General features: G+C 39.3%; 1 protein-coding gene and 2 long non-coding RNA genes across 4 annotated transcripts; all 3 read left to right on the top strand.

Annotated features, from left to right (window-relative positions):
• The first annotated feature begins 8,019 nt into the window (after positions 1-8,019).
• Positions 8,020-13,337, top strand: LOC108956778 (putative disease resistance RPP13-like protein 1). Of its 2 annotated transcripts, none has more exons than XM_039306519.1 (4): positions 8,020-10,611; positions 11,435-11,824; positions 12,392-12,456; positions 12,859-13,337. In XM_039306519.1, the coding sequence occupies exon 1, from the start codon at positions 8,063-8,065 to the stop codon at positions 9,581-9,583; it is 1,521 nt and encodes a 506-aa protein (XP_039162453.1). In that variant the 5' UTR covers positions 8,020-8,062; the 3' UTR covers positions 9,584-10,611; positions 11,435-11,824; positions 12,392-12,456; positions 12,859-13,337. The 2 variants fall into 2 exon arrangements, with proteins under 2 accessions (XP_039162453.1, XP_039162452.1); XM_039306518.1 differs by having other exon boundaries at positions 12,854-13,337.
• A 3,351-nt stretch (positions 13,338-16,688) lies between these two features.
• On the top strand, positions 16,689-18,672 carry LOC120290923. The gene is made up of 2 exons (XR_005548710.1): positions 16,689-17,089; positions 18,483-18,672. It is a non-coding gene; the product is annotated as an uncharacterized LOC120290923 (long non-coding RNA).
• Positions 18,673-19,198: 526 nt separating this feature from the next.
• Positions 19,199-20,206, top strand: LOC120286411. The gene is made up of 2 exons (XR_005548704.1): positions 19,199-19,265; positions 19,566-20,206. It is a non-coding gene; the product is annotated as an uncharacterized LOC120286411 (long non-coding RNA).
• The last annotated feature ends 836 nt before the right edge of the window (positions 20,207-21,042 follow it).

Genomic DNA, 21,042 nt, shown 5'->3' with positions numbered 1-21,042 from the left:
GGTTTTGATGCCAACTTTTATGTACTATATAAAACCGTGGAGTTTTAAAATGGGAGTGTACTACATTTGACGATTCAGTTTTGAATTTGTGACCACGCACAATTATTTTACTGAGATTTTTAATAAGAAGAAAATTTGGCCAAGTTCATTATTTGAAAACGAGGCATTTGAACGCAAGGCGCGGTGTTCTTGGCTAAACATGTGCTCATATGGTCACTAAGTGAACCCGTCCTGATGCATTTACGCGGGACGATGCTCCTTTATGGAATGCCATATAGGTGGAGGATGCTAGATGTTGCCATGCCCGACAGGGCGAGACGATGCCTGGTTACACCGAATGACCGCCGACTGTTGAGTTCGCCATCGCCAATGGGTTGTAATAACCGGAACACACTTGAATGGTTGTGATAGTTTGCGCCTGATTATGGGGCAAAATTGTGTGGCATGGTATGGAATGTGTCATAACAGTTTTCCATTATAATCGGGATCTATGTGAATGTTTGGAGGATGAGAATCCTATGTTCTGATTATTAATTATGCTTGTTGTATTTATAATGGCATATATGATGTACTAATATGCAGGGACGTGCCGAGGCGAGGTGAGTTTTGTATGACGCGTGTTTAGGACCACCTTCGAGGCGAATTTGCGTCCTAATTGGGGTTTAGGGTTTTGACTCACTGAGATTTATCTCACCTCGTCATGGTTAAATCATTTTCAAGGCCGTAGCATGGAGATCTGCTGAATGTGGATTTGGTGGGCGCGAGATGCGACACCTTTTGGCTGGCCTATCGCTAGTGAAGTTTAGGTTGACCCTATTCCCTGAAGGTTTTTTAGAGGATCGATAGGAAGTGATTGTAGGAAGGCTTGTAAGTAGTAAACTTCCTAGGGTTAATAGTTGATAAATGAATATGTTGTTTTCGGCAATGGTTGTCGTGTTCTACTATCCCTATGTTTGTTTGTTGACTGGGTGTTGTATTTGATTCACTTCCGCATGTGCTTAACCAAAAGACAAAAAGAATGGGTTGGTGATGCGTCCTGGGACGTCGCATTTTCAGTCGACCGCTGAGGGATGCGCGCGCGCTCGGGGTTCGAGGCGTGACACAAGCGGCGGCAACTTAGAAGCTTGGTGGTGGAGATGGTGATGCGAGTGGTGGTGTTGGTGAAAGAAAATAAATAAAATAAGAAAAAGATGGTGAAGAAAATGAAGAGACTTAAGGCAAAAATGGATGCACAATATGAGAAGGGAGGATTGGCAAAGGGGTGGGGAAGTTACGTGAGAGAAAAAAAGGGGGTGAAAGAGTGAGGAGAGAAGAGAAAAAGAGAAGAATGAGGGAAAGAAAAGAAGAAATGGCTGACCTAAGTAATATCGACACGCGACATGGACACGCGACATGACACGACACGTTATTTCTTAAAAATAGAGGATTCGACACGTTGGGACATGTTGTATATTAAATGAATGTTTCTATTTTTAATTAATTTAATTCAAATTCAGTACTTTTATTTTTCAAATTTATTTTTTAATATCATTTATTTATTTTTTCAATTAAAAAAATCTCCACTAGGGTCCACCCCCACTCTCTTCTTTCCCTTGTCCATTTCCCCCACCCCCAAATTTATTTTTCTTTCCCTCTCCACCACCTGACAAGCTGTCCATGTCACTTCCCTCCCCCAAAATTAAAAGTCACGCCAGATGGCCCATCGAGTCCCATTTTATATTATTTTTGAGTTTTTTTTCATCAAAAACCCTAGCTCCTTTACCTCCTCCTCCTCGCCGCTCACTGCACGACCCTTCCTCTCCTCTTCCTCTCCATCCTTCTCCTCCTCGCCGCTTGCCGCATGACCCCCTTCCTCTCCTCTTCCTCTTGATCCTTCTCCTCTCCTCCTCGTAGCACGACCGCCTTCCTCTCCTTTTCCTCGCAACTGCAACCTCGTCGCCGTCCATCGCAGCATCACAAAGGTGGCCCTCACCTTAGTATATGCTCTTTCTTTGGCTATCTCTCGCCGTCGCGAGCTCGCCATCACTCGCAGCCATCTCTGCTCCCTCGCCACCCTCCATCGTCTTCCAGACACACGTGTCAAAACGTGTTAAGCAAAAGTTGACCACGTGTCGGAAATCGGACACGCGTTGACCACGTGTTCGAGCATGTCGACGTGTTTGACACGCTCCGACACGTGTCGGACACGACACGGATGCATAGACAATGCTTCATAGGGGCTGACTTGCTTGGGGGGTTGGCGTGAGGAGGAAGGAGGGGAGGGGAGAAATAAACAATAAAGAAATGAAGGGGAAGTTGGGGGGAAATTGGGGTAGAAGAGTTGGGGTGAGTGAGGGGGAGGAAAAAGTGGGAGAGAGAGAGAGAGAGAGAGAGAGAGAGATAGAGAAAGAGAGAAGAAAGAGAAGAAAGAGAGAAGAAAAGGGAGGGAGAGGAAATTTCATGGGAAGGAGGGGGAAACGTGAGGGAGAGGAAAAAAGAGAGAGAGAGAGAAAATGAGAGAGAAAAAAATATTATTATTATTCTTATTATTTTTTTCTTTTCTCTTTCCTTTTTGTTTTTCCTCTTTTTTCCTTTCCGGTCCCCAATTTTTCATTTGATAATTTATTTTTGAAAATTTCGGACTTATCGATAATTCGACGGATGATGAGACGACATCCAATAATTTAATCTCGAAATCCTCGAAAGGTCAATACCCGAAATCGAATTAAATTTCGTGATTAAAAATCGATCGAACGCAACTTTAGTACAACTTAATCTATCGGGTGGCTTTTAGGGGTTCTCGCACAGTTGACCTGCGGTCGATAATTTTCGACCCACATTTGTGCCTCTTTGAATCGTGGACGACCCTCAGTTGTTAAGTAATCTCGAGGGTTCAATTACATATCCTGAATATAATATCAATAGAAAGTCAGTTTATTGTCGTTTGACTCAAATATCGTAATTGTGCGGAATCACCCGCGAACCAACTACGTACTTCCATCGAATCGATTTATATCCATTCGCTAATTGATTTATACAGCGTAGTATTGACCATTGTTGATCCTTATGGTCGAGTGGTCGATTTTCGATCGTATTCTCTAGTCTTTCACGTTTTAACCCTTTACAGCCTTACCCAATGGATTAATTAACTCATGAGTGATTAGTTCATAGTAAAATAACCTTAAGTGCGTCAATGAAATAATCATTTCATATATTTTGAAATATAGCCAAATTACGGATATCACAGCACACCTTGACAAAACGCGGAGCAATTAGTATGCAAAAAGCAAGCATGCGAAGAAGCAGGAGGAGGAGAAAAATAATAGGTCAGGTGAAGAACCAGCAATTTCGATCGAAAATCAAAGTTGTTTTGCGTCAAGATGGAGCTTTCGAGAAACCCAAGAACCCCCTCGGGCTAAGGTTCGCGGCGAAACCCTCGATAGCAGCAAGTCCATCCGTCCATCCCTTTCTCTATTCGGCCCTCTAGAAAATCGCCGTCACCCTGAATAGCAGCAACTTGTGGCTTTTGACTTAAAATTAGTTTTACCTTCTTTCACTTTGAACATTATATTTTGATTTCTAGTTGTTGTAGCTTTTGGTTTCTAATATATTACTTGATATGAAAAGTACTCACGGCGGGATTTAGAAAATGATATTATTATTGGTGAGATCGGTTTCATGGATCCACCCAGGAACCGAACTGATCCATGCAACTAACAGGTGGATCCCGGTTCAATTTTTTGAAATTGGTCCTTAGCAGGCGATTCCTAGTTCTAGATTGGGAACCACCCACCCAGACCATGCACACCCCTACAATTAAGCATGAAAAGAGGTGGATGAAAATTATAGTAATATTCAATTTTAAGCATGGCATGTAACGCGTGCGGAAATTCTACTACTAATGGAAAAACATAGGCATTCACAAAGAGATGGAAGAGGAGGGACGTGAGAAGTGAAGCAACAATACCAATTTGCATCGTGTGAAGTCTACCTTTTCCATTTTATTTCTTTCGCCTGTGCTTCACTTTCTAGACAAAAAGAACATGAAGTTCAGTAAAGTCTTGGTCTTCCTAACTTTATGGTTATTCACCCTATAAGAGCACTTGTGGACGCATTCTTGAAAGTCCTGGTCTTTGCTTACACTTTTTGGTAGGTGAGAGTCTTGGTCTTTTGGACTTTATAGTTTCTCTCTCCATTAGATCATTATCACTCGGCTTCACCATTAGTCCCCCTGCTTAAATCGTATTCTCTTCCTGCTCGTCCAAACCTTGGACTTTATAGTTTCTCTCTCCATTAGATCATTATCACTCGGCTTCACCATTAGTCCCCCTGCTTAAATCGTATTATCTTCCTGCTCATCCAAACCTAGTGCTTGTGCTTGTTGGATTGCTGTCATTGAGCTAATCCCATTCATCGGTCTGCTCCAGGAAGTCTACTCGAAACAGGTAAGAGACATCTATCTACATGCTCTATTTTTCCCTCGAACCGATGCATCCAAAACTTCACTACTGAAAGCATCTAGTGGGCTTTATTACACAAGAGCAACCATCTATTATTTCCAAAATCTTTCTACTGATGGAGGCAAAAGCATTATTTTGAGCAAAGGAAGAGGCGGCGGCAACAGCAGCAGCAGCAATATTTTGGTTCTTAAACCGATTTCCTGCCCATACATAACCCTTGATTAAAGTTGATGTCAAGTTTATTAACAAAAAAAATGTCATTATAATTTTTGTTAGATAGTAAGATTAGGACATTAAGATTAATTTTTTATCTCTCTATTACTGTTCTTTTTACTAAACACACATTGATGTGAAATGATTTTACACGATTAGCAGCATTGAGATCAAAGTATTCATTTATAATTGAATTGGAACTTTAATCCTGCTCGCAAAGTATTTATTTTACGGCATCAATGTTTTGGAATTTTAGTCCATGAAATTGGGTAAGCAAGAATCAATATCATAAGAGGATAGCTTCATTCCTCTTCGGTAGAGATTAATGGGAAAGTCATGTTTGTCATAATTTCGCAGTGCCAAACAAAATAAATAACTTTTGTCGTACCTTTTCACATATAGATTTAGTGAATTATCCGTCAACTAGAAGGGGTAAGATGAATTAATAAGGTATTTGAGATTTAGTATTCTTTTGAGGTGTGCCAGTGTAAACAATCAAGTAAAGTCAATACGGTTGTCAATCGTCCAAATCAATTAGGGAATTTTTCTCAACATAAAGAACATTTTTAGAGAGGATGCCTTCTTGCTGGACAAAAAGATGCCGATAAACAGATGAAAGGCTGGATAGAGCGCACGCTCTCCCAACAATTCTGCTTATTGATCGCATATTCTAGATATATGATCAATGTAGGCTTTAAGTGGCAATTACAATATTAAAACTTTGTAGCAAGATGGGCAATGATGCTCTGTCCAAGGGTGCTAAGGTATAATTGGAATCGCTTGATAAGAAAATTAAGGTCCTCAAAATACAACTTTCCCATTCATTATTCTGATGTATAAAGTATAATTTTCAGTAGATTATGTAATGTTAGTTGGTGATTTTTTACTCCTTCACTATTTGTACAGTAAACTAAAGCAATTTGGTTAATGGATTAGTTGGTGTGCCTGACCCTTTTTTATTGTTTAGCCCAAAGCACATGCTTTTTTTTTCTTTATGGAATAGGCAAAATTAGCTGCCTTTGATGTCTTTACATGGTCATTCACATTGAAGGAGGAATCGATAATTTTCCCATGTCTTAAACATATGCAAATTTTCAGCATTGTAAACGTCACATAAAAGCCTACATTGATTGCATATTCACCAATAAAGCAAAAAAGAAGGACAATGAAAAGAGTCTAATAAGATATGAATGTGAGCAAAGCCTACAAAACACTCGTAATGAAGTTTTGACGAAAATATGTGTGCACTCCAAGTTAGTCATATGTAGAAAGGTCACGTTTTATCCTCTGTTTTGGATGCCCACAAGAAAAGTCTCGATCTGAGAAAAGGGAGAACAATTGAAGAAACAAGCACGATTAGACCAAAAAACTATTTTATTTTGATTTGTCTAACCTTTGATGTGCATCCCTTGAACATCTTGGTCTTCCTGGAATTCATAGTTTTCTCTCCTCCATTAGCTTATTCTCACTTTTCTTCACCATAACATCTTTGTTATTCTCTATAGTGACCAATTCACCCATGGCCATTGGAGAGATTGTTTTGGGTTCCTTCTTGGCTTCCTTCATTCAAGTCTTGTTGGACAAGTTGGCTTCTCTCCTTTTGGGCTCTATGCAACGAGAAGGAATCAACATGGCCTTGCTCAAGGAGTGGAAGCAAATGTTGGAAATAATCAATGCAGTGCTGGCCGATGCAGAAGACAAGCAACTCGGCGGTAGCCGTCTAGTAAAGTTGTGGTTGGATAATGTTAGGGACTTGGCCTATGACATGGAAGACTTGCTCGATGAGTTCGCAATCAAAGCTGGTCAAGTTAAGACAAGGGCAAAATCCAGCACAAGCAAAGATTGGGTGAAATGGAAGCTCTCTTGCATTGGCCAAAATAAATCCTCTAGATGGAATATGAACCCACCCTCGCTCGTGTCTAAAACCAAGGTCCAACATATCAAAGAAAGGTTAGAAGCGATTATCAATGGGAAGGCTTGTCTAAGCTTGAGAGAGAATGTTGTGGACAGATCCAACTACATCAACAAAAGGGATCCCACTAGTTCTCTGCCAGAGCCTCGGTTTTTCGGCAGGGAGAAGGAAGAAAAGGAGATACTCAAACTATTGATCCATGAGGTCAAAAATTCTGATGCCACGCTAAGTATAGTCCCCATAGTTGGGATGGGTGGTGTTGGAAAGACGGCCTTGGCTCAGCGGCTATATAATGATACTAAAGTAAATAGCTATTTCGAGAAGAGGGCATGGGTTTGTGTCTCGGATGTTTTTGATGTCCTTGACATGACAAAGACTATTTTGCAATCAATCACCGGATCGTCAAACGAGGGTGAAGATCTTAACGGGCTTCAAGTTAAGTTGAAGGATAGTCTATTTGGGAGGATGTTTCTTGTGGTTTTATGACATCTGGAATGAGAAGTATGAAAAATGGACTACTTTCTTAAAGCCATTTGAAGTGGGGGCTAAGGGAAGCAAGATCATCATCACAACTCGCAACCTTAATGTTGCTTCCATGACAAGAGCTTCGCCATATCCTTTGAGAGAATTGTCCTTTGATAATTGTATAAGCTTATTAGCCTTTCATGCTCTCGGAGCAACAAATTTTGATAGCTACCCGGCTTTTGAAATAGTAGGCAAGAAAATAGCTAGAAGATGTAAAGGTTTACCTTTGGCAGCAAAGATGTTGGGTGGTGTCCTACGTACTAAAAGTAATCTCGATGAATGGGAAGATACCTTAAATAACAAAATATGGGATCTTCTTATGACAGATAATGATGAGGTTCTCCCAGTTTTAAAATTGAGCTATGTCCATCTTCCTTCCTATTTGAAGAGATGTTTTGCTTATTGTGCAATATTCCCTAAGGATTACGAAATTGAGAGGGATGAGTTGGTACTCTTATGGATAGCAGAGGGACTTTTGGATGGGCCAGAAACAAATGAGAATATCTTGAAATTGGGACGAAAGCACTTTGATAAATTAGTATCTAGGTCATTCCTTCAACAATCAAGTATCGACGCATCTAAGTTTTCAATGCATGATCTTTTGAATGACCTAGCAAAGTCAATTGTGGGGAGGACTTGCTTTAGCTCGGGGGGGTCTCAGGTGGCAGATGAACATGATGTATCAACTCTTGAAAAGACTCGTTATGCATCATTCATCCTATCGTGGTATGTTACATCAAAATGCTTGAGACCATATCATGGAATGAAGGCACTGAGAAGTTTAATTCTAGTGAGTGATGGATCTAGTAGGGGCTCTTTCTCTATTTCCAGTAAGGTGTTGCATGACTTACTAACAAACTTGAAGTACTTGAGGGTGTTCTCACTATGTCATTGTGACATCGTAGAAGTACCGAATTGTGTTGGTGATTTAAAACATCTTCGATATCTTAAGTTCTCGTACACTGACATCGAGATGCTACCTGAGTCAATTGGCACCTTATGCAAATTACAAGCTCTGATTTTAAGAGGTTGTCAAAAGCTTTCAAAGTTGCCTCAAGTTATCACAAAGTTAATAAGCATACGGTTTCTTGATATTCGAGATACAGGGAGTCTAAAAGAGATGCCGTTGGGTATCGGTAATTTAAAGAATCTTATTATCTTGTCCAAATTTGTGGTAGGACTAGAGAAAGGGTCGCAATTGAAAGAGTTAAAAAACTTGCCACATCTTGAAGGAGAATTATTCATATCAAAATTACAAAAGGTGGAAAAAGTTATTGATGCAGTTGATGCTAATTTGCTTCAAAAGCAAGGCGTTACCAACTTATCCTTGCACTGGGATAAACATTTGGGAGATCTCCATAATCATGAGTGCGAAGGACAAGTGCTTGACTCTCTACGACCTCACACTAATCTTGAAAATCTCACGATTTTGAACTACGGTGGTGCAATATTCCCATCATGGTTAGATTGCACATCCTATTCTAAAATAGTGTCTTTATGCTTGTGGGATTGTCCTAATGTTATATCGTTGCCTATGCTTGGACAACTACCTTCACTTAAGGAATTATCTCTTAAAGGTCTACATGCAATAAGAATGATAGGCTCTGAATTTTACGGAGGCAGGAGGCCTTTTTCATCCTTAACAACTTTAGGGTTCAAAGAGATGTTAGCATGGAAGGATTGGTGTCCTTATGCTGGGGGCCCAAAAGAAGAGGTCTCATTATTTTGTCTTAAGCATCTTGTTGTTTGGGGTTGTCCTTTGTTGGTTGGGACATTGCCTTGTCAACTTGATCATCTCGAGAAGCTTGAAATTCATTTATGCCCGCATTTGAATAACTCAACCAATGATGTTTGTCTTCCATCTCTCCATGAGTTGTACCTTGAGGGTTGTAATAAGGAGATCTTGAATAGCTTGGTCAATCTAACTTCTTTGACCATTCTTATGATTGAGAATCTTCTAGAGCTTGTTTTCTTTGATCATGGGTTTATGAGCCACTTGATCAAGCTAAAGGAGCTTCATATAGGAGGGTGTGACAAGCTGAAATACTTGTGGCAAGATGGAAATGAAAAACTAAATCTAACTTGCCTCAAAGAATTAATCATCGTGAGCTGTCCTCAATTCACATCATTTGTGGCAGGAGAGAGGGAGATAGAGTTGCCTTGCAACCTTGAAAGGATGGAATTGAGTAATTGCATGAGTTTAGAAAAGCTTCCAAGCAAGATGTACATGCTCGATTATTTGTCTATTCGTCAGTGTCCAAAACTCATAGGACCAACCATTTCTCCAAATGACCCTAGTAACAACAACCCACTGTCTCAACTTGAATCTCTGTATATAGATAAATGTGATTCTCTAATATCCTTTCCCTTTGCCAATGGTAGACTTGCTACGCTAAAGACATTTTCTATTAATGAGTGCAAGGGAGTGCAGTCGCTAGAAGAGATCTCCATAGAATCACTCGAAAAACTGACAATTGTAGTTGTGAGAATCTGAGAAGCCTACCACGGTGCCTTCACACACTTCTCTCATCTCATTGAAGTGTATGTAAATAGCTGTCCAGCACTAGAGATAGAGGACTTTCTTCCCTTTCCCCTCACCCTATCAAGTCTTACACTTGAGAGATGTCCAAAGATAAAGTCTATTGCCTGCTCTAACAATCTCACTTTTTTGAAAATAAGTGAGTGCCCAGCATTGGAGATAGAGGATTTCCCTCCCCTTCCCACCACCCTATCATATTTTTTCTCTATAACTGTCCGAAGATAAAGTCTCTACCAAATCAATGGCGTCATCTTACATCCCTCCGATCCCTATATCTTATTGGTTGCCAAAATATCAAATGCTTGCCCAAAGGAGGCTTTCCTCCTAATTTGCAATGCCTTCATATTGTGAGGTGCGAGAATATGAAGCAACCAGTGAGAGAATGGGGCTTACGCCGACTCACATCCCTTGAGGAATTGGGTATTGACTTTTGCATGGGAGGGAGGAGAGAACGTGGGGTTTCCTTCGGAGGACAAGGACGAGGAAGATGCGTGGAATCTTCTCTTTCCTCCCTCTCTAACTCGGCTTGAGTTGAGAAATATGAGGAACGTGAAAAGACTATCAAGCGGTCTCCGCAACCATCTCTCCTCTCTTCGGTGGTTATTGATTGGAGGTTGCCCCAAGTTGAGGTACTTGCCTGAGGATGGCCTCCCTCCCTCCCTCCACCAATTGCGCATATTTAGATGCGAGATTCTAAAAGAGCGATGCTCAGAACTTGCTAACGACTATTGGCCCCTCATCCAAGAGATCCCTGAGATCTACATTGATTACTGGATCCAATGAATTGGTTCAGGTAAGTTTTTTTGGGTTTTGAAGGTATCAATTTTCATTATGCTTCCTTACAAACTGATTCTTCCCCATGGAGATGTTTCACACGAATTTCTGGAAATCCAAGAAATCCCTAGTTTCAAATCCATTGAAGTGAAATCGATCCACTTGCTGCGATACGTTCTTCGATGTACAGTGAGTTTTCTAGGGTTTGGGTAAGTTTCTGGTCATGAATGCTTCAATTTCATTTCTCTTCTTCAATTATATGCTTAATACGAATTAATTATTTCCCATGGAGTTGCTTCACATAGAATTTCCAGAAACCACCGACTGAGGGTCAGCGACTGACATTTTAGGTGTGTCGGGTGCGTCCTCGATGGGGTTTTTCCTTGGTTTTGCTTTTTCTCTAGCTACTGCAATGCTCTTTTGAACAGCAAGTAATTCAGCCTCCTTTGCAGATCTAGCCTGCACCACCACACCCCTGCAGGCAAATCATCTCCCCTGTTCCATTTTTGGCCATAATCCTAACCACAGCATGTTTGGTTCCTTCAATGTAAGACCCATCACATTTAATCTCCACAAAAGCTAGCTCAGGTTTACTCTACACGCCCTGCCTTTCGTCCACCCAATCATGACTTAGCTCTCTTACATTTTTTATAGGCGACATAGTCTAAAAGAGCTTTTCTAATCTGTATAAGGAATAGTCTCAGGATCAGGTGAGTTATGGTTAAAGTTTACTGCATTTCTAGCATTCCAGATATACCAATAGGTGTAGGCAATCATCCTTAAGCGTTATCGGCCCCTACCAAGTCATTCGATCTCCTACCTCACATTTGTAGAACATCAGCCCATACCAATAAGTCACCATCAAAGGTTATTAGTGGTCTCCCGTACTTGTTAGTGAACACTGTTCTTGTCTTGTGTGTTCATTTTTGGTTGCTGTTGGATGGGTATGCATATAAATGTCTTCTCTGATCACTCTTATAGTTGTTCATTGCTCATGAAAGGTAATTGTTATAATTTATCGTCCCTTTCCAGATTTTTGGACAGGAAATATGGGGAATATGGAAAGACTACCAATGGCGGAGGATGTATGATGCATGGAGTCTTCTTTTTCCTTCCTCTCTAAACTCTCTTTGGATGAGAAAATATAAGGCATAGGAAGACTATCAAGTGGTCTTCATGGCCATCTCCCCTCTCTCAAACACTTACATTTTATAAGTTGCTCGAAGTTTGGGTACTTGTTAAGAGTATGGCTTCCCTCCCTCCCTCAAAGTATTCCGCATGGTTCAATGTGAATTCCGAAGGATGGATCCTCTCTTGCTGGGGAAAACTAGCACCTCTTCCAAGATATTCCACTCATCGTGATTGATTTAATTTGGATCCAACAAGAAGATTTCTCTCCACTGTCTAAGTTTTGTTCTTCAGGTAACGATTGGGACTTCTTTTTTTCTTTTACACTTGTCATTTAGCTACTGCTGCTACTTCAGGATCCATTTCCATTTTGCTTCCTCACCCAATGCCTAAAGTACATGTTTTCCCATGGACATGCTTCACATAAATGTCTACACACCAGCTGCTGAAGGCCCAACGTTGACAATTGTGTTGCTCTGTTTTGTTTACCAAGGAAGTACACAATGAAATGGTTATAATGCGAACGCAATACAGCAAATGACAATTCCTCAAACAAATAATACCTGGATGGACTTGCTTGCACTGTTGGAATTATGATGCGTCAAATGTGCCTGTCTATATTGATTATATATCTAGAACTTTGTGTGATGGCCAAAAGTTGTTTATCTTTGCACTAGGATGACACATAAAGAATTTGTAAATGGAAATGCACTATGCTTTGCAAGAGAATCATGAAAAATCTCTGCTCTTATATTGATATCATTCTGCAATTTCGCAGTTTGCTGTATTTCTCTTACAGATATCTGTTTCTTCTACCCTACCTCATTGACCTGAATTCTCTCGATTGTGCTTGTTTTGCAGAATATCCCACTATCATCGGTATTTGGCAAAATCTCTTGGGAGGATCAAATGCAAATACTGTTGAGGTAGGCAAATAGTTGTGTTCAACTTTTGCAACTTGACAAAAGAAAAAACAAAGCTATTAATTTTGGTAGGTGCACCAATATGCTCTAATTTTTATTTTTTTTTGGTGACATGCTCTAAATAAGAAGCTTAATCTGTATCTTGATTCGATTATCCTGGTGTATATTCAAAGTCAAATTAAGAAGCTTCCTTACTTTCAATGACAGCTATTGTAAAGATGCAGAAGTCGGGTGTAAAACCATCTTTCGAGTTGGCAAATATGACAACTAAGTTTCAATGCACGCTGCAGATCATAATCTATTTAAATTTGAAGTTCTTGTTGAAGTTCACAATTCACCTTTCTTCTATTTAAATTCTCACACCATCTCAGAGGACGTTTTCTTTTTCTTTGTTGTAAAGGAAAGGCGAAGAGGAGCAACCAGGGAGACTACGCTTTGTTGCTTTGTTGAGTCATCACGAAAGCCTCATGTCTGCCACGAAGTATGTTGATCTAAAATTGCCAGAAGGTCATCATCATCCAATACCACTTGCAACCCACTTATCTCTGGTAGGCAAGTCTCGTCACCAAAACCCCGCCAAGCTGCCAGAGCTCCTGTCATGAGCGAGTGAAGATACAGGCACTACCATCGCACGTGGATTATCCTCATGACCTCGCATTTGTAGAATATCAGCTTGTACTATTGCGCCACCATGACAAGTGGTCAACGCTTCCCCCATAGTGCTGCATTAACATAATCATAGGGATCAATCGGGAAAAACAAAATCATCAAAAGGGTCACTGAATTGTGAGATTTGGAACAGGAAGCACCCAAGTATTTCTTATTGTTTTTGGTTGCATTGGGGTATGTATATAATTCGTTCGTCTGATTACTCTCGTAATTGTTTATTTGGCATGACAAAATCAAAGCTGAATGTGGATTCCACGCGATGGTCCTATGATGTCAAAGGCATCAAAACGTAGACAGCCAAACTCTTGGGCCGTAATCCCAATTGATGGAATTGCGATTAGACTTGACATACAATTCAGGTAATAAGTCCAAGAAACTCATTTGGCTGGGACTGCACTTTAATTAATTATAGAACCATTCAATAGGCGAGACTAGACAGACCAAGTCAGTTATAAGCATTAAAATTTATAACGACCCTGAACTATGATTTTGGAAAACATTATACTTTATTCACATGAATAATAACTTTCGGGTGAGCCAGAGCTCAAAAAGAAAATTGCTTGCCCACGCTTGTTCAGATCTTACTTTCGCTAATTAATAAAACCATATCGGAAGTCTTGGTAGCTCCAAGCTCTAAAAGAACAGTCATTGGTCCAAGCTAGTCCATATATTTCTTACTATTGGACTAGGTCGAGCTGGGCTTGATGACCACTTCTTTCTCTTTTTTTTTTTCTTTTTTTCTCTCAACCTATTCAAATGAATGGGTATGTTTCGCGTTTGCTGGCTATGTGAAATATTTGGTTCCACCTTGAGAGAAAATACATGCTAGACAATGCCAATGTGGGTACATATCGTGCAACCTCAGCATTTATGATTTGTCCAAATTCTGGGATATTTCTATGCAAGATTCTGAAAGATCAATGCTCAAAACTCACTGGCAACTATTGGCCCCTCATCCAAGAGATTCCTCTCATCTACATTGATGGTGTTCAAATCCAATGAATTGAAATTGATCACACCCGAGCCATGACAAATGATTTATCTCCATTGACTACTTTTCCTTCTTCAGGTAATTCTTATTACTTATTTTATTCTTTTGCTTCCATTTGCTATTTGCCGCAATTTGTTGTTCCACCTAAAGTCAGCTTTCTGGGGTTGGGGTCAATTTTTTGGGTTTGAAGGTATCAATTTCTATTCTGTTCTTCAGTTTGATGCTTAATACGGATTGATTTTTTTCCTGTGGAGATGTTTCTCATAGAATTTCCAGAAACCAGCCACTGAAGGTCAGAGACTGACATTTGGGTGTGTCGCGTGTGTCCTCGATGGGGTTTTTCATTTTTAGGCCAGCAACTCACGGTTGAAATAAGCCAAATGTGATAGGAAGGACGGGGGATATAGATGTAGATCCCAGTTTTGGCAAAGCTACCTAATGGGCACAAGCATTTGGTTTTCGCAAAATACAACTAAAATTTGGAGTTGCAAAATGATCTTTAGCTTCTTGAATCCCATCAGGCACGTCCTTTAGTCTTTAATTGCACTGTTTGGGAAAATTGATAATATCCTTGTATACCACAGCTACATTCAGCTCCACTACTACCTTGATTCAGCTTTTTCTTTAGCTACTGCAATGCTCTTTCGAACAGCAAGTAATTCAGTCTCCTTTGCAGATCTAGCTTGCATTACCACACCTCTGCAGGCAATCATCTCCCCTGTTTCATTTCTGGCCATAATCCAAATGACAGCATGTTTAGTTCCTCCAATGTAAGAGCCATCACAGTTAATCTTCACAAAACCTAGCTCAGGTTTACTCTACACACCTTGCCTTTCATCCACCCAATCATGACCCAGCTCTCCTACATTTTTACAAGAAATGCAATTTTAAAGTGCTTTTCTAATCTGTAGGAGTGACAGTCAGGATCAAGTGATTTATGGTCAAAGATTACTGCATTTCTAGCATTCCGGATATACCAATTGGTATAGGCAATCATTCTTAAGAGTGATCAGCCTGTACCAAGTCATTCGAATATCCTAGCCTCATATTTGTAGAATATCAACCCATACCAATAAGTCACCATCGCCAGTGATTAGTGGTCTCCCATACTTGGAAGTTAACATAGCCATAAGGGTTTTTTAGCAAAAGGAAAAACCATTCAAAAGGGTCACTAATTCCTGACAATAATAAAGCAAAGTATACCGGTTCTTGTCTTGTTTGCTCATTTTTGGTTGCTTTTGGGTGGGTATGCATATAATTTTGTTTGTCGGATCACTCTTATAGTTGTTCATTAAGCATGAAAGGCAACTGTTATTCAGGATTAATTGATCATCCCGTTCCAAATTTTTGGATGAGAAATATGGGGAATGTGGAAAGACCATCAACGGTGGAGGATGTATGATGCATGGAGTCATCTGTTTCCTTCCTCTCTAACCTCTCTTTGGATGAGAAATATGAGGAGTGGAAAGACTATCAAGTGGTGTTCACGGTCATCTCTCCTCCCTCAAACAGTTATATTTTCTATGTTGCTCGAAGTTTGGGTACTTGCCAGAGGATGGCTTCCCTCCCTCCCTCAACGTATTCCACATTATTCAATGTGAGATTTTGAAGGATGGATCCTCTTTTGCAAGCAACTACTGGCACCTCATCCAAGAAATCCCACTCATTGTGATTAATCTAGTTTGGATCCAGAAGGAAGATTTCTCTCCACTGTCTTAAGTTTTGCTCTTCAGGTAATGATTTGGACTTCTTTCTTTCACACTTGTCATTTAGCTACTGCTGCTCCAGGATCCATTTTCATTCTACTTCCTCAACTCAATGCTAAAATGTTCATGTTTTTCCATGGACGTGCTTCACATAAATGTCCACAAACCAGCTGCTGAATGTCCAGCGTTGACATTTTGGTCGCCCTGTTTTGTTTGCCGAGGAAGTACGCAATGAAATGGTTATAATGCTAACATGGTACAGCCAATGACAATTCCTTGAACAAACAATACCTACATGGACTTGCTCATGGTGCTGGAATTATGAAGCGTCAAATGTGCCTGTCTATATCGATTATATATCTAGAATTTTGTGTGATGGCCAAAAATTGCTTATCTCTGGACTTGGATGACACATAAAGAATTTGCAAATGGGAATGCACCATGCATTGCGTGAGAATTATGAAAAATTGTCGCTCTCATATCGATATCGTTCTGCAATTTCAGCATTTGCTGTATTTTCTCTTCCAAATATATGTTTCTTATGCCCTAGCTCACTGAACCGAATTCTCTCAACTGTGCTTGTCTTGCAGAGTATCCCACTATCATCTATGTTTGGCAAAATCTCTTGGGTCGATCAAATGCAAATACTGTTGAGGTAGGCAACTGATGTACTTATGTTCATCTTTTGCAACCTGACAAAAGATAAAAAAAAAAAGCTATTAATGTTGGTAGGTGCATCGATATGCTTTAATTTTTTTTTCTTTTTGTAACAAGGTCTAAATAAGATTAATCTTTATCATGATGTTGATTATCAAGGTCTATATTCAAAGTCAAATTAAGAAGCTTTATTACTTTCAATGACAGCTATTGTAAAGATGCAAAAATGGGATCTAAAATGGGTTCTCAACTTGGCAAATATGACAACTAAATTTCAATGAACCTGCAGATTATAATCTATTTAAATCTGACTTTCTCATTAAAGTTCACAATTCATCTTTCTTCTATTTAAATCTTACACCATCTCAAAGAACATTTTCATTTTCTTTCTTGTAAAGGAAAGGCGGGGAGGAGTAATCCTGGAGACTATACTTTGTTGCTCTGTTAAATAACCCTAAAAGTCCCACGTCTGCCACGAAGTATTGTGATTTAAAATTGCAAGAAGGTCGTCATCCAATACCACTCGCAACCCAGTTAACTTGGGTAGGCAAGTCTCATCATTATCCTACTAAGCTGCCAGAGCTCCGGTTAATCTTCACAAAACCTAGTTCAGGTTACTCTACAGACCCTGCCTTTCGTCCACCCAATCATGACAGTGATTTATATAGTGGCAGTTCCAGGATCAAGTGATTTATGTTTAATGGTTACTGCATTTCAAGCGTTCCAGATATACCAACAGGCGTAGGCTATCATTCTTAAGAGTTATCGGCCGGTACCAAGTTATTCGATATCCTGACCTCACATTTGTAAAATATCAGCCCGTACGAATAAGTCTCTATCACTAGTGATTAGTGGTCTCCCATACTTGGTTGTTAACATAATCACAATAGTTTTCCAGCAATTAAATATATATATATATATATATATATATATATATCAGCAGGGTATCCCGGTTCACTTTTTGTTGCAGTCAATTAGGTGTGTATATAATTTTGTTCTGATCACTCTTGTAGTTGTTCACCGTAAATGAAAGACAATTTTTATTCAGGACTAATTGCTTGTCCTGTTTCAGACTTTTGGATGAGAAAGGTGAGGACGGTGGAAAGACTGATGGTGGAGGATGTAAGAAGCATGGACCATTCTGTTTCCCTTGTCTTTTGATGCAGCCCACATTGAAGACCGGCTCTCTCGACCAAGAAGATCGGCCCGCATTAAAGCTCGACGAAACCAAGAAGCCATAACAATATCTTGAGTCCATTCCGGAAGCTTGAAAGACGCCTTGGGAGCTCGCGTGACGCTTTTACTAGCTTATAGTTTCCATGATCTTTACTATTTCCCCTATTTTCAATGCTCTGTTTTTATTTCTCCTAGTTTCAACACTCTGTTTTTATTTCTTTGATGATATAAGCCATCCAATCCCATGTACAAGACAGACGACTTTTGATGAATGAAAAAAGACTTTGCTTGAAGCAAGTATCGTGAACCTTGTAGAGTTCATCCCTTTGAAAACCTAGAAGAGTTTTCACTCCGTCCTTGAAGAGTCGGAGCTTTTGAAATCTGCATCCTTGAAGAGTTGCAGTCATCGATCTAGAAGAATCGGTGCCCCTCAACTTCCTTGGAGGCCTAGAAGAGCAACCAACGAAGTTCCTATCTTTTCATGTTCTGTTAGTTACTTCCAACCCAATTTCGACTATCCTACAGTGCTTATTTCAGAAAACCCAAAACATAGAAATTGTAGATCCAGAAGTCTTTGTTCATTTGGTTTTGGAATCAGGTCGATCCGATCTGTATCGACAAAGATACGACTGTTCTCCTGAGCTTGCGCAGTGCTGAAATTTCTGTTCGTCCCGTTTCTTGTGCGCGAGTCACTCTCCCGATCCTATTGTTTGAGAAAGCCTACCTAGGCTTGCATCATCTTTAATTTCTCCTTGGATGAGAAACATGAGGAACATGGAAAGATTATCAAGTGGTCTACCTCTCCTCTCTCAAACAGCTATCTTTTGTAGGTTTTATTGGTACTTGCCAGAGGATGGCTTCACTCCCTACTCCAAGTATTTGGCATAATGTGATGTGAAATTATGAAAGATCGATGCTCAAAACTCAATAGTGGTGATTGTTGGCACCCCATCCAAGAAATCCCACTCGTTGTAGTTGATTGAGTTTGGATTCAATAAGAAGATTTCTCTGCAATGTCTATTTTTTATTCTTCAGTTGATGCTTCGGACTTCTTTCTTTTTCCGCACTCGTCATTTAGCTACTGCTTCTGTTCCAGGAACCACTTCTATTACAAATCCTCAACTTGATGCTAAAATGTTCACGTTTTTCCATGCACAAGCTTCACATAATTTGCCACAAAGCAGCTAGACATTTGGGTTGCTTTGTTTTGTTTGATTAGGAAGCGCACAATGGAATGGTTACAGTGACTATTCCTCAGAACAAATAATACTCATATGGACTTGCTCACAGTGCTGGAATTGTGATGCGTGGATGTGCCTATCTAGATTGATGATATTTCTTGAACTTTGTTTGGTGCCCAAATATGGCTCATCTTTCCACTTATGGAAATGCACTATGCTTTGTGTGAGAATCACGAAGAATTGTTGCTCTTATACCAATATTTTTCTGCCATTTCAGCATTTGTTGTGTTTTCTCTTCCAAATATCTTCTTCTTTTTTTATGCCCTAACTCAGTGGCCTAAATCCTCTCAACTGTGCTTGTTTTGCAGAATATCTCGCCGTCTTCTTTATTTGGCAAACTCTCTAGAAGGATCAAATGCAAACACTGTTGAGGTAGGCAAATGATGTGCTTATGTTCATCTTTTGCAACTTGACAAAAGAAAAATAAAAGGCCATTTATTTTGGTAGGTGTAATGATATGCTTTAAACTGTTTTTTTTTTTTTTTGTGACATGCTTAAAAAGATTAATCTGTATCATGATGTCAATTATCGAGGTCTACATTCAAAGTCAAATGAAGAAGCTTTCTTACTTCCAACAGCAGCAGCAGCTATTGTAAAGATGCAAAAATAGGATTTAAAACAGGTGTTTTCAAGTTGGTGAATATGACAATTAAATTTGAATGAATCCTGCAGATTATAATCCATATAAATCTGACTTCCTTGTCAACGTTCAAATTTCATCTTTCTTCTATTCAAATTCCCGCACCAGCTCAGAGCACATTTTCTTTTTTCTTTGTTTTCAAGGAAAGGGAAAGAAGAGCAATCAGGGAGATTATGCTTTGTCACTTTGTTACGTCATCATGAAAGTCTCACGTTTGCCACGATGTATTTTGGTAGAAGATTGTGAGAGGGCCGTCATCCAATACTACTCAACCATTTATATATGGTAGGCAAGTTTCGTTACTATGACCCTACCAAGTTGCCAGAGCTCCCGTCACGGATAAGACAAGATTCATGCGCCATCATCGCTAGGGGGTTATCCTTGTGTCATCGCGTTCGTGAAATATCAGCTTGTGCCAATAGGCCACAATCACTGGTGATCAGCGATCCCCCATAGTTTTGCATTAGCATTATCATTAGGGTCATTCAGGAAAAACAAAATCATCAAAACAATCACATTTTTTAGGCTTGCAATGGGAAGTACCCTGGTATGTCTTGTAGATTTTTGGTTGAAGTTGGGTGAGTATGTGTATAATGTGTATGTCTGATTACTCTTGTAATTGTTTATTTCACACGACAAAGTAATTTTTACTGTGGGCTACTTGATTTTCTCATCCCATGATTTTCTTTTTTGTTCCCATTTTCATCTCACACGCCATATATTAATCTTTTAGTCGAACTTGAAGAGTACAATACAGTGATTATGATTCAATCGAGATAATTATATTGACGATTGCAATCAACGAAAGTTAGGGCATTAAAGAAATGTCAAGGGCCTTAGTGAGGTGAACTCCGATTAACGTAAAAAAAAAATTGTTCCTTTTGTTTTTTTATCCGTTTAACTTTTTATGCAATTAAAAAGCAATTTTTTCTCAACTATTTATAAGAATTTAAGACGTCTTCAAAACACTTATCTTCATCTGGTCAACCCGAGTTAGATGCCTTTATACGAAGTGTTACAAATCTTGTTTTTTGTTTACGACATATGTTAATAGTTCACATGATTGAGTTGAATAGGGAATCTGTCAAGAATACCTAAATATTTGTCTCTGATGAATTAGATTTATTGATTTTTTGAACAACACTGTGTGATATACTAATTTGTAGATGTAAATCAATGATATAAGCATGTATATAAGTCGGTAATATCATTTGTTAAGGTTAAAATAACTTTTGAAAAATTTCCCCTTGTCAAAAAAGAAAATAAAATAAAAGGCTTTTTCGAAACTTCAAAATTTGTGGATGCCAAAAAATAATGTCAAGTCAACTTTTCATTATCCATAGTATGACATTGTTGTGGATGCCAAAAAATAATGTCAAGTCAACTTTTCATTATCGATAATATGACATTATCGATGTAGCATAAGAGGGATCCATCATAGTCGATTGTTCTTAATATTTAAAGTCGACTCCAAATAAGAAAAAGCTAGTAATATGACATTTCGCACGT

This window comes from Eucalyptus grandis, chromosome 2 (assembly GCF_016545825.1).
Source record: "Eucalyptus grandis isolate ANBG69807.140 chromosome 2, ASM1654582v1, whole genome shotgun sequence".
Classification (NCBI taxonomy): Eukaryota; Viridiplantae; Streptophyta; class Magnoliopsida; order Myrtales; family Myrtaceae; genus Eucalyptus; species Eucalyptus grandis.
The sequence above is the reverse complement of the archived record's forward strand: the minus strand, read 5'-3'. Positions and strand labels throughout refer to the sequence as shown.